Genomic DNA, 11,682 nt, shown 5'->3' with positions numbered 1-11,682 from the left:
TTACGGCAGGAACCCTCTGTCGGGGTTCTATAGCAATAGCGGTAGAGGTCATATCCATATCATCCTCCGCCTGAGCCCGCTGCCACGAGAGTGCCTCACCCTTCGCTATGGAAACAATCTCCTCAGGTTTCTCCTCAATATTTTCATAAATCCGTGCATTCCTAGCTTTCCAAATATACCACATAAGCCAAGGAAACATTAAAACCTGAGACGCATGATTATTATGACCCAAAAAATGATCAACATTTGCATAAACGGAATCCGAGGGGAAAGAGTGTGGCCCAACTGGTACATGTGCTAAAGCCCAAACCTGACGAGCTGGAGGACAAACAAAAATGGCATGATTTATTGTTTCCTCCTCCGCACCACACCGGACACAACCCATATCGCAGGCAATACCTCGTCGTCCCAAATTTGCCGACACCGAAATGCACCCTGTTAAAACCTGCCACATAAAATGTTGAATTTTTGGTAGACAACGAACCCGCCAAACACTTGCCAATAAGGGAGTGATCTCCGGACCACAACCAGGAGCCTGAAAAGTCCGAGGTACTTCCAGGCGGGCCAAGTGATAACCAGACTTAACCGTATACTTTCCAGTTTTAGTAAAGTGCCAACCTAACTGGTCCGACTTTTGATTGGTTCCTAAGGGTATTGCCCTTATCAATTCAACATCCACCGGATCAAAATGCTCTGTGAGCAGATCCAAGCTCCAAGTATTTGTTCGACGATCAATTAATTGAGTCAATTGGAGATTAGGGTCCATAGACGGACCCGTACATAAAGCTGGTCTCGGGAATTGAGCTGGTATCCAGGAATCATTCCAAACATAAATGGATTCCCCGGTACCAACCCTTGAAATAAGTCCTTTGTTTACCAGAGAGCGAGCAGAACAAATACTCCTCCACCCATACGATGGAGAATAGGACCGAATAGGATCCAGAGGGTGTGTATTCCTATAGTACCTATTTTAAAAAACCCTGGCAAACAGAGAGTCCGGAACCTCAATCAGTCGCCATAATTGTTTTGCCAACAAAGTCGTATTAAAATCATCCACATTCCTGAATCCTAACCCTCCCTGCTGCTTACTAGCACATAATTTTTCCCAAGCAAGCCAATGCATGCCTCCCGTCTGGCCATTGGAGCTCCACCAAAAATTTGCCACTGCACTGGTAAGTTTGGATGTAATTGTCTTTGGTAACCGAAAACAAGACATCACAAACGTCGGAACAGCAGTCGCTACAGATTTTATCATCACTTCCTTTCCTCCTTTTGAAAGCAATTTTGCTGTCCAACCACACGTTCTACTCTGCATCCTATCCCGAACAAAAGCAAAAACCTTCGTTTTAGCCCCACCCAAACTCTCTGGTATACCTAGGTATGATCCCACACCACCCAAATTTGTAATCCCAAAGACCCCCTGCATCTCCACCTTTGTCGCCTCATCAACCTTGTGACCAAATTGTATTGATGATTTTGCAAAATTAATCTGTTGCCCTGAAACCGCCTCGTACTGTTTTAAGATGTCCAGGATAACCTTACACTGTGCCTTGTCAACCTTACAGAAGAAGAGACTATCATCAGCGAACAACAAATGCGTTATCGGCGGACATTTATTCGCCACTTTTATTCCTGTAATAAGTTTAGCCATCTCTGCTTTCCGGATCTTTGCTACTAAAACTTCCGTGCATAAAATAAACAAATAAGGAGACAAAGGATCCCCCTGTCGTAAACCCCTCTCCGGGACTATCAATCCATTTGGCTGGCCATTCAAAAGGACTTTGTACTCAACCGTAGTGACACAGAACATAATCCAAGATATCCATCTTTCCGCGAACCCCATTTTCCGTAAAAGCGCCTCAACAAAAGCCCACTCCACCCTATCATACGCCTTACTCATATCAGTTTTAATCGCCATAAATTTCCCTTTACAAGACGGGTTTGTGCGTAACCCGTGGAACATCTCTTGAGCAATCAATATATTATCCGAAATCAACTGTCCAGGGACAAAGGCGGATTGAGTCTCAGAGATGAGACCCGGTAAGACCCTCTTAAGCCGCTAGCACAAAATTTTTGAAATTATCTTATAACCCACATTACATAAACTAATAGGACGTAAATCCACCATCCGAGTGGGCTTTGCGACCTTAGGGATAAGGCAAATATGTGTTCTGTTCAAACTCTTATCAAAAACATCCTCCTCAAAAAACCTATTTACCAAAGACACAAGGTCTTTTTTGACGACCCCCCATGCCTTCTGGAAAAACAGAGCTGTCATCCCGTCCGGGCCAGGGGCTTTATCCGGATACATCATAAATAAAGCCGTCTTAACCTCAGCCTCTGTGACTGGACCTGTCAGCCGCCCATTGTCTTCATCCGTAATTACCATGGTTACCTCCCGTAATGCTTCCTCAAAATTTTCCGGGTTAATGGATGTAAACAAATCCTCAAAATACGAAACTGCTGTATTACAAATATCAGCATCTTTCGTTGACCAAACATTATCTTTGTCAAAAAGACCTGTGATCCGATTGCGGGCCCGCCTCTGTTTTGTTTGGGCATGAAAATACTTAGTATTTTTATCTCCCACCCGCATCCACTTACTCCGACTCTTCTGATACCAGTAAACCTCTTCATCTACATAAGCCTCGCGTAAGCGAGAATGTAAATCCGTGATGACCGACGGTGAAGTTGAATCATCCGCTTGAGCCACATCCAACTGCCTTTTAAGATCGTCGATTGTATCCCTACCGAAAGGAACCTGTGTTTTGCGCCAGCGAGAAATCGCCTTTCGACAGCTCACAATTTTGTCCACAAAAGAAAGTGGACCCTGAGCTAAGTCTCCATCCCAACCCGAGGAGATCGCATCCATCAAACCCTCCTTACCAACCCAACGACGGTCAAACATAAAAGTCCTTCGCCCCCGTGGTCTTTTCGCGCCAACACTAACCACGAGGGGCTTATGATCAGATGCGATCATAGGCAAATATTCTGTAACCGTATCAGGGAAAAGTTCATGCCAATCCTCATTACCTAAAGCCCTATCCAACCGACATCGTATCGGTTTCTTATCCCGCCATCCCCTCCAAGACAATGAATCTCCTAGGAAGGAAAACTCCAGAAAATCACAATCCCGAATCATTCCATTAAAAGAAAGGAACGTGGGGGAATGGCGCAGCTTTCCGCCGTGTTTTTCATGATTCCCCGTTAATTCATTAAAATCACCAACGATAAACCAGGGAGAGGAGCGAGATAAACTAATCCTTAATAAACGTTCCCAAACCAAGTCGCGGTTTTTATGGACAGGATCCCCATAAACAAATGTTAAGTAAATTATGCGTCCTTTAAAAATCACTTCAACATCAATTAAGCGATTTGACTCAAACAAAGTTGAGGCCTGAAAATCATCTTTATTATAAAAGAGAGCCAAACCACCACTACAACCAATTTGATCAATTGTTTTTAAATTCTTGTACCCGAAATGACCAATAAATTTTTCCAAAAAAATAGGAGATTGCTTTGTTTCCATTAGAAATAAAAAATCTGGCCGATGCTTACTCCATAAATCCCTAAGGTTCTCAATTGTAGCCTTATTGCCCAAACCTTGACAATTCCAACTAACAATATTCATAAACAAACGTAAATTTTTGGTGATACAAAACCACCTAAACCCACCTCCTCGAACCCTTGAGAAGATAAGTGAAATAATAACCCCAAGAAACCAAACACCAAAATATTTGGAAAAAAACTCCAACCACGGCGTAAATCGAAAATGAGCTTTGATGAAATTAGTCAAAGCCAGATTCGGAAGTGAGACCCAGAAGAAGGCGCAGCCCAAAATCAGGGGAAACCCAAAAGACCATCACAGAACAAAATCCATGCCAACGTATGCAATGAGTAATAAAAATGAAAACGGATCCTACGTACAATGAGCCAACTAAAATACAAGCCATAGAGACCAACCAAGGTAAACAAACAATAGTGAACACCGTAGAGTGAAAAAAAGGGCCGACAAGGTTTTATTAATTCTCTTACAAAAGAAAACCAATGAGCAAAAAATAGACGAGTACACCCCGTAAAAGGAATCAAAAGCCAAAAATAACAAAGACCATACGGATCAACCGGTAGCAAATTATTCAGAACTAGAAACTTGAAATAAATCAGGAAAAGCAATGAAGACCACGCTAAATCCTGTTCCCAGAAGAAAAACCAGTGCCCAGTCGGGTGGATAACAACCTCACCCCCTTGCCAACCCCTACTCCCGACACACATCAATCAACTGAAGAGCCGGGAGGCTTTCCTCCATGGTGAGAATCGGCTCGCCCCTGCAGTCCAACACTCTTGGTAACCACCTTCTTACGCGGTGATGTTAAGGAATACATATTCCTCTTCTTCAGACTAACCCCCGGGAGAACACCCTTATTCTTAGCCAGCTTGGTCTGAGGTGGTTGAACCATGTCACCAGCTTCCTCACCTTGTAACTTGTCCTCAGAAGCGCCCTCTTCAGCCTCGGTGAGCACCCCGGCTAAACCTTGATCAGTGCTAGCCACCCCAAAATTTTCATCCTCTACACGATGCACCCCCTCGGCCTCGATTACTGTATCCTCTTCATGGGACACCTCGGACTCCCCACCTTTTCCTCCATTATAGTGTCCAAAACACCCTGCATCTGATTGTCCCTAAGAGGGAACTCTTGATCCAAAAACTCTTTTAAATCATCCGAGAACAAAGCCTCTTGCTGGGATAATTCCAGAGAACCCGAAGCCGTAGCACTTACATCTCCAGAACCTGGAAATAAATTCTTACACACCCGCCGATTGGCACCTTGCACAACAGCAGACTCCTCATCAACTAGCAAACCAGCAGGAGCCACAACATCTTCCAAGTTGGATCCCAAGAAAGCATCAAGCATCTTCTGCTCATTATCAGAGAAATGATATCCGACCTCACTGGTGTTTAACTGAGATAGGCCATCTCCTAAGATAGCAACCTGAGTGTTTAAACCAGGAGCAGGAGCCAAAGGCGGATTCCTGTCCTGCCGCACTGACCTCTCCCCAGAATGAAAATCCCTCCTACCCTTCTTTGCCTTGTTACCAAACCCCTGTTTGTACCGATAGTTAAAGTGCTGAGAACCTGCACCACGCCCATTACCTGCGTTAGTGACTTGGTAAGACGCCCCTGGATTATCTCCACTCAATCTTGAAGCATTCCCAGGGTTTACCCCAATGACCATTGCACCCTTGTAACTCTGAAGGTTATCATCTGGCCCAGGATCTGACCTATCCTCCAACTTTTGCTTCCCATTATCTCCCAAGAGTGGACACCGTGAAACATCGTGACAAAGACATTTAATTGTTTAATTGTTTGGGCCAATTCATGAATTTGAAGCCCATATACACTACGTGGTTTTTTCATCAGAGAAAAAAGCAAAACAAAATCCAAATCCACATAAACCGTCGTCCGATGAAACTCTATAACCGTCAATAACCGCCGTGATTTTCGAAATAAATACAAAACTCTCATTCGTCATCAAACCATTTCACGCAAGAGACGAAAAACAGTTAAATCACACACGAAAAAGGAAAAAAACAGAGAAACACACAAATAAAATGGAGAGAACAGAGGAAAGCGTCGGGATCAGAGTTTACACGACGTCGACCCCGCCGAAGAAACCATCACCATCACCACCGTCTCGTTCACCAAAACCCGTCTCAATCTCTTCACTCCCTACACTCCCGGCAGGAGCCACTGCCGGAGGAGGAAGAGGTCGTAAACGTCGCATGGTGGCGCAAGGAGTTCAAAAGACGGTTTCGAAAACATCAATGCTCGTCAACTTCCTTCCGACAGGAACACTCTTGATGTTCGAGATGGTTCTCCCGTCGATCTACCGTGATGGAGACTGTAACGGTATCAACACCCTCATGATCCATCTCCTCTTGCTTCTTTGCGCTATGTCTTGCTTCTTCTTCCACTTCACCGACAGTTTCAAAGCGTCCGATGGGAAGATCTACTACGGGTTCGTTACGCCACGTGGACTCGCTGTGTTCATGAAACCGCCGCCTCCGGAGTTTGGAGGCGGGGATGTGATCGCGGAGGCGGAGATTCCGGTGAGTGATGATAGGTATAAGTTGAAGGTTAACGACTTTGTTCATGCGGTGATGAGTGTTTTGGTGTTTATGGCGATTGCGTTCTCGGACCGAAGAGTTACGGGATGTTTGTTTCCGGGGAAAGAGAAAGAGATGGATCAAGTTATGGAGAGTTTCCCATTGATGGTCGGAATTGTTTGTAGTGCTTTGTTTCTTGTTTTCCCGACCACTCGATATGGTGTTGGTTGCATGACCGCTTAATTCATTTTCACATTTTGTTTCTTCTGTGTGTTTGGTGTGTATTTAGTAAGTATCTATTCTGTATTTTCCTTGTAACTTAGACTATTTGTATTAAACTCCATTGTTCTACTATTTATCTATTGTGTTGTTCAATAAAATGTTGTCGAATCCATCTAGACTTGTTTGACCGGAGCGTATATATATAAACAAAAAAGGTAGAAAATTCTATTTGTACTTATATGTTAAATAAAACTCCATTATATGTTTCTGTTCGTAGTTTCATGTCATACGAAAATTTTAAAATCAAACTACAGAAGTAGTTAGACATACAAAATTAGGCTTCCTGCAAAGATGATAGGTCTCCCCTTGAGATGCGGCTTTAGTGTTCAAATTTGGAACTTGATCAAGGTAAGCCTTCGCCTCTCCCCTTGTATCTTTTACACGTGGACTGCTTTACTTGCCTGGAATAGTCTCAAAACAGAAGCCTCCCTTCCAACACTTCGGAAATTGACTGCTCAAGCGGCTGTCTACCATATTTGGAAGCAGAGGAACACGTCCTGCATAACGACGATCTTTGAAGACATCATCGGGAAGTGAGAAATTTGAGCACCGAAAGGAAGTAAATGAGAAACTTGAAGATCCTCTGGATCCGTTAAATGTTGATTGACACGATCAACTTATTTGCTTGTGAACTTTTTTAATCTTTTTTCTTGGCATCGTCTACATATTTTAGGTTAAGCTTCTTTTTTTTTTTTTTGGATAAACTTTTGGTTAAGCTTCTTAAACCTTAACTCTTCATTCTAAATGATATTCACATTCCTACAAAAAAAAAAAAAAACTAAATAAAAGATGATAGGTCTCAGTGGTCAGATTCTTACTACTAAACCAAATTGGTTCGAGTATTGACCGTAAGAGTTATATCTAGAGATATTGTGATGGATCATCAAGGCCCAAACTTTTCTTGATTATTTGGTTTTTATTTTGGTCAGGACTAAGAAATTAATGTCCATAGTCATCCATACACGGTTCGAACTTGGAAGTGTAAGCGGTGGATGATGACTGGCGATGACCGTTTTGGTATTCTTCTTATTTCAGCCGAAGTTGAGAGGTGTTAAAGAGTTAGTCCTCTTTTATCAGCGTAATCTTTTCAGAGGCTAATCAATTGACACTATATATGTCAGAAATCTTATCTTCTGTCTCCAATGTATTTCTACCGTTCCGGCGTTGTAACAGTTCTTATGATTTTCCACAATATCTTTGTCATCAAGTGTCTCTTTAATATAATTATGAATCTAGCCAGTTTCATTCTACAGAAAAGTTCATTAAATTTCTATTTGAATAGTGTTAACAAGTCAATTGATAATATATACACAATGGGATTGGAAAAGAATAGTAAGTTAAAAAAAAACACATCCGTTAGAAAATCAGTCATGTGATATATGGACGTCACATGCATGCGGACTTTTCGTATTTTATTTTCTTTGTTAGGTCCCCCTCAAATTCGCCCCAGCCGTCGCCTCAAATATCAAATCTCCGTTTGTCCTCTCCGGTGACCGGTGCTTCTCGCCGTAGCTGTAAGAGGACCCTTTGCCCTGTTTATTGCTTTCCTTTCCTTTGCAGTTTAGTGAGCGGAGTTTTCGAGCGAACTTTGGAGTGTTGGGTTTTGGTTGGGGTCTCTTAGATCTAAGAACGGTGGTTTGTTCTTAACGGCCAAGGAGCTGGTGATTTGCCGATGTGCTTAAGTGTCTTGAGAAGGTTCCGTAGGTTATTGTTTTGGCATGGGTTATGGGTTACTTTCTCATCGGCTTGGTTCTCTTTGAGTTGAGCGGATCTGCGATGTGGTTTCTCCTGTCTCTTTGCTCGGTTGGTTTCCCTAATTGGTGTGGCTTTTACTCTCCATGGTAAGTTTCCTCTCTTCTGTTGGTGGTAGTCTGATAGGGTGGTGAATTTTGGCTCTAGATTGGGGAGTTTTGTGGTTTGGCTAGGGTTGCGACCTGGGTTTTGTGGTTGCGGTTGGAGCGGCCAATTATGTTGGGTTTAGTGGTTTCAAGTTGATATTAGTAATTCCAGAGCTTGTAGTTCCATGGTCCGACTCGAAGAATAAAATGTCTTCTCGCCTCTTCCCTCCCTTTGGTTCCTTTCTTGTGCTTCTCATCGTTTGATTGCCGTTTGTGTTTGTTTTGGCTGTGATTGCGCTATGTCCGCCCAGCCTTTGTCTTGCCTCTCACCCTTGGTCCTCTCTTCCAGCTGTTGATTCCCATAAGGCTTGTCCCCTTTCTAAGCTTTGGCTTCGTTCTGTTAGAAGACGTGCTAGTCTTCTTGGTTTGTAGTAGGCTCTTCTCATGGTTAGTTCGCTGCGGTTGATAGCTTTCTCGCTCTATCATTGTGCTTGTTGAAGCTCAGTTTTAGTGAGAGGTTAGGCTTCGCTCCTTGTCTTTGGCATTGCAGATTTGTGAAGATCTGATTGCTTTTTGAAAGGCTTCTACTCAGATGATTTTGGACGCGGTGTCGTCATCGTCGTATTCGGAAGCGTGTTCGGGTCTTGCTTGCCGGATTATGAAGTCTTTGGTTCTGGTTCTGAGAGATCAGCTCTCTTGAGGATAGGAGGAGGTTGAAGTTAGCTTTGGATTGGCCGTGGGCTTCCTTAGTATTTCTCACTTGCATGTGGTTCAAGAGAAGAGCTTGTCTTGCTTCCTAAGATTAGTATTTGTTTAAGGGTTTAGCCTTGTTGCTTCTGGCTTTAGTTTAAGGGTTCCCCTTCTTCTAGAATCTAAATTCTCTACTTAGTAAGTTTAATTATTGGTTTCTCTTTTAGCTTTCGGGAACTTCTCTTTTGTTCGCTAGCTTAATTTTTCTTTTTTGGGCTTTAGACTCAGGGGATATTTTATTTTTTGCCGGCTTATGTTGTATTTCACCTTGTATCCTTCAAAGCATTATCAATAACATCAGTGACAAAAAAAAAAGTGATATATGGACGTCACTTTTATATTATAAAGAAATGAAATAGAAAACTAAATAAACGTTTCTTCAGGTCGGGGGAACAACAGTCGGAAAATGATAAAATATGTTTTTCTTAAGAATCTTTTTTTATCAGTCGTCGTGCCTCCAAGTGGGATGATATATTATTAAATGTGAAATCGAAAGGAAAAAAAGAGACTTTATTATAGTATATATTTGAGATTTGGGGTGGTCTGAAATAAAGGTGCCATATATACTTATCCACATAATTGCACTTTTTTGCAATTCGAGTTGGCTTTCAAATACTTATCCATATAATTGCACTTTTCCAAAATTGACTTGGGGTTGATTAGTAACCACAACTTGTAACATCGACTTATTACAGCCACGTATCTCCGATATGTTAAAAAGATTTCATGACCAGACAAAGGCACAAAAAGAGTGAAACACAAAAAAACTGTAGTTCCACTAAATACTTTGTCGCTTTAAAAATATTCTCTCCTTTTTCCAGTAAAAAAATATAAGGGGTGTATTAACATTTAAACAAAATTTAGATGATTTGCGTTTAGATAAGAAATTTATATAATTTTGATTGAATGTAGATAAGTTGTTCTGATACCTATTGAAAATCTTTTAAAATATAGCTTTTCTGTTAAATAAAAATGCTTATGAAAACCAGTTTAAGCCACTATTGGAGTTAAATAATTACTTCAAAAATAGTTAAAATCCAGATTGGTTTTACACTTTTACTTATTCGATTTACCATTTGCTTTGCTAATCGGAATGTAAATGAGAGGAAGATTAGGTTTAACATCTTAAAACTATTCAAAGTAGTTTTCAATGACAATCCATTTGAATATATTTTATAAAATCATTACGATAATAATTTTAAATATAAAAAAATCTACAATTATTATAGCTAGTATTACTTAACTCTTCTCAAAATTAACTATTAGACTAAATATAAACTGAATTAAAATTTAAGAGATTTTTAAAATACAAAATGGTTGATTTTCAAGGTGTCTTATGGTTGGTGAAGTGTGATGGTAGTTGTATATTTGTATCTATGGTCATGGTAAGTTCCTGCTTTTTTCCATGTTGGTTTGCTACTAGTTTGTCGTTGGTGTGAAATCTATCCAATTTTATTAATGTTATCAAGAAAGTTTTATGAAAGTCTTTAGTATTTTTGTTTAATTATAGTATTTAGATTACATTTTCTCTATGACATTTATTTTTCTTTAGATTTGTATCTTTCTATAGTTTTAATTAATTATCATATACTTTAGGAAAAATGTTTATCAGCTACTTGAAGTATACCCCAACACATAGCCACACATACAAACAATATAAATATTTTCTTAACTACGTCAACTATTGTCATCACATAAGGACATCCATAAACAAACATAGGTTATGTATACAACACCATAAACATTCAGTTCTGGTGGTTGGTTCACCGGAATCCGGCGTTGACCAGTGTTGACCGACATTGACCAGTTTTAACCAGCGTTGACCAGAAAAAAAAATATTTTTTTTTTCTTTTTCCTAAAAATAGTATTTTTTTTTGTTTTCATGTATTTTTGATAAATAAACAAAAAGATAAATTATTTGTATAATTTACAAAAATAAAATATAACAACAAAAATTTATACTACAAAAAAATACAAGACAATTATATACCAAAAAAATATTAAAAATTATATGACAAACAAAATTTATGGTATATTTAGTAACTAATTTTGTTAATACATAAAATATACAAAAAATAATATAATAAAACTATACCACCAAAATTTTATGTATAGTAGATTTTTTCATAAAACTATAACAAATATATACCTTTTCTTTTCAAAAATCATTTTTTATTTTGTATTTTCGAAGGTGGGGATTTTAAATATATATATATATATATATTTACTTATTTATAAGATTATGTCATTTGAAATATGTCCAAGACATTGCCAACTATTTCTTTATTTTTAATAAGAAGAAGAAAGGAAGAAAATAATGAAAATTGTATTTATTTACATGAAAGACATATATCTAGAAGATACTTAAAAAACAAAAGTTGATTTTGTAAAATCAAAGGTTGGTTTTGTAAAATCAAAAAAATAGTTGGCAGTGCCTTAGATATATTTTAAATGACATAATCTTATAAATAAGTAAAAAGAAAGAAGATATATTTAAAATCTCCACCTTTGAAAATACAAAAAAAAATGATTGTTAAAAGGAAAAGGTATATATTTGTTATAGTTTTATGAAAAAATCTACTACACATAAAATTTTGTTGTATAACTTTTTGTTGTTATATTTTGTTTTTGTAAATTATAAAAATCATTTATCTTTATTTATTTATTTATCAAAAATACATGAAAAAAATTCTTATTTTTAGGAAAAA

At 39.1% G+C, this 11,682-nt stretch overlaps 1 protein-coding gene across 1 annotated transcript; it reads left to right on the top strand.

The window, feature by feature from the left end:
* On the top strand, positions 5,558–6,437 carry LOC104732887. The gene has a single exon (XM_010452484.1). The coding sequence runs from the start codon at positions 5,610–5,612 to the stop codon at positions 6,345–6,347; it is 738 nt and encodes a 245-aa protein (XP_010450786.1). The 5' UTR covers positions 5,558–5,609; the 3' UTR covers positions 6,348–6,437.

This window comes from Camelina sativa, chromosome 12 (assembly GCF_000633955.1).
Source record: "Camelina sativa cultivar DH55 chromosome 12, Cs, whole genome shotgun sequence".
Taxonomy (NCBI): Eukaryota; Viridiplantae; Streptophyta; class Magnoliopsida; order Brassicales; family Brassicaceae; genus Camelina; species Camelina sativa.
Note: the sequence above shows the minus strand (reverse complement) of the source record. Positions and strands in the feature narration are given on the sequence as shown.

Coding starts and splice junctions, on each gene's coding strand:
- LOC104732887 (XM_010452484.1), top strand. CDS start 5,610: ATGGAGAGAACAGAGGAAAGCGTCGGGATCAGAGTTTACACGACGTCG.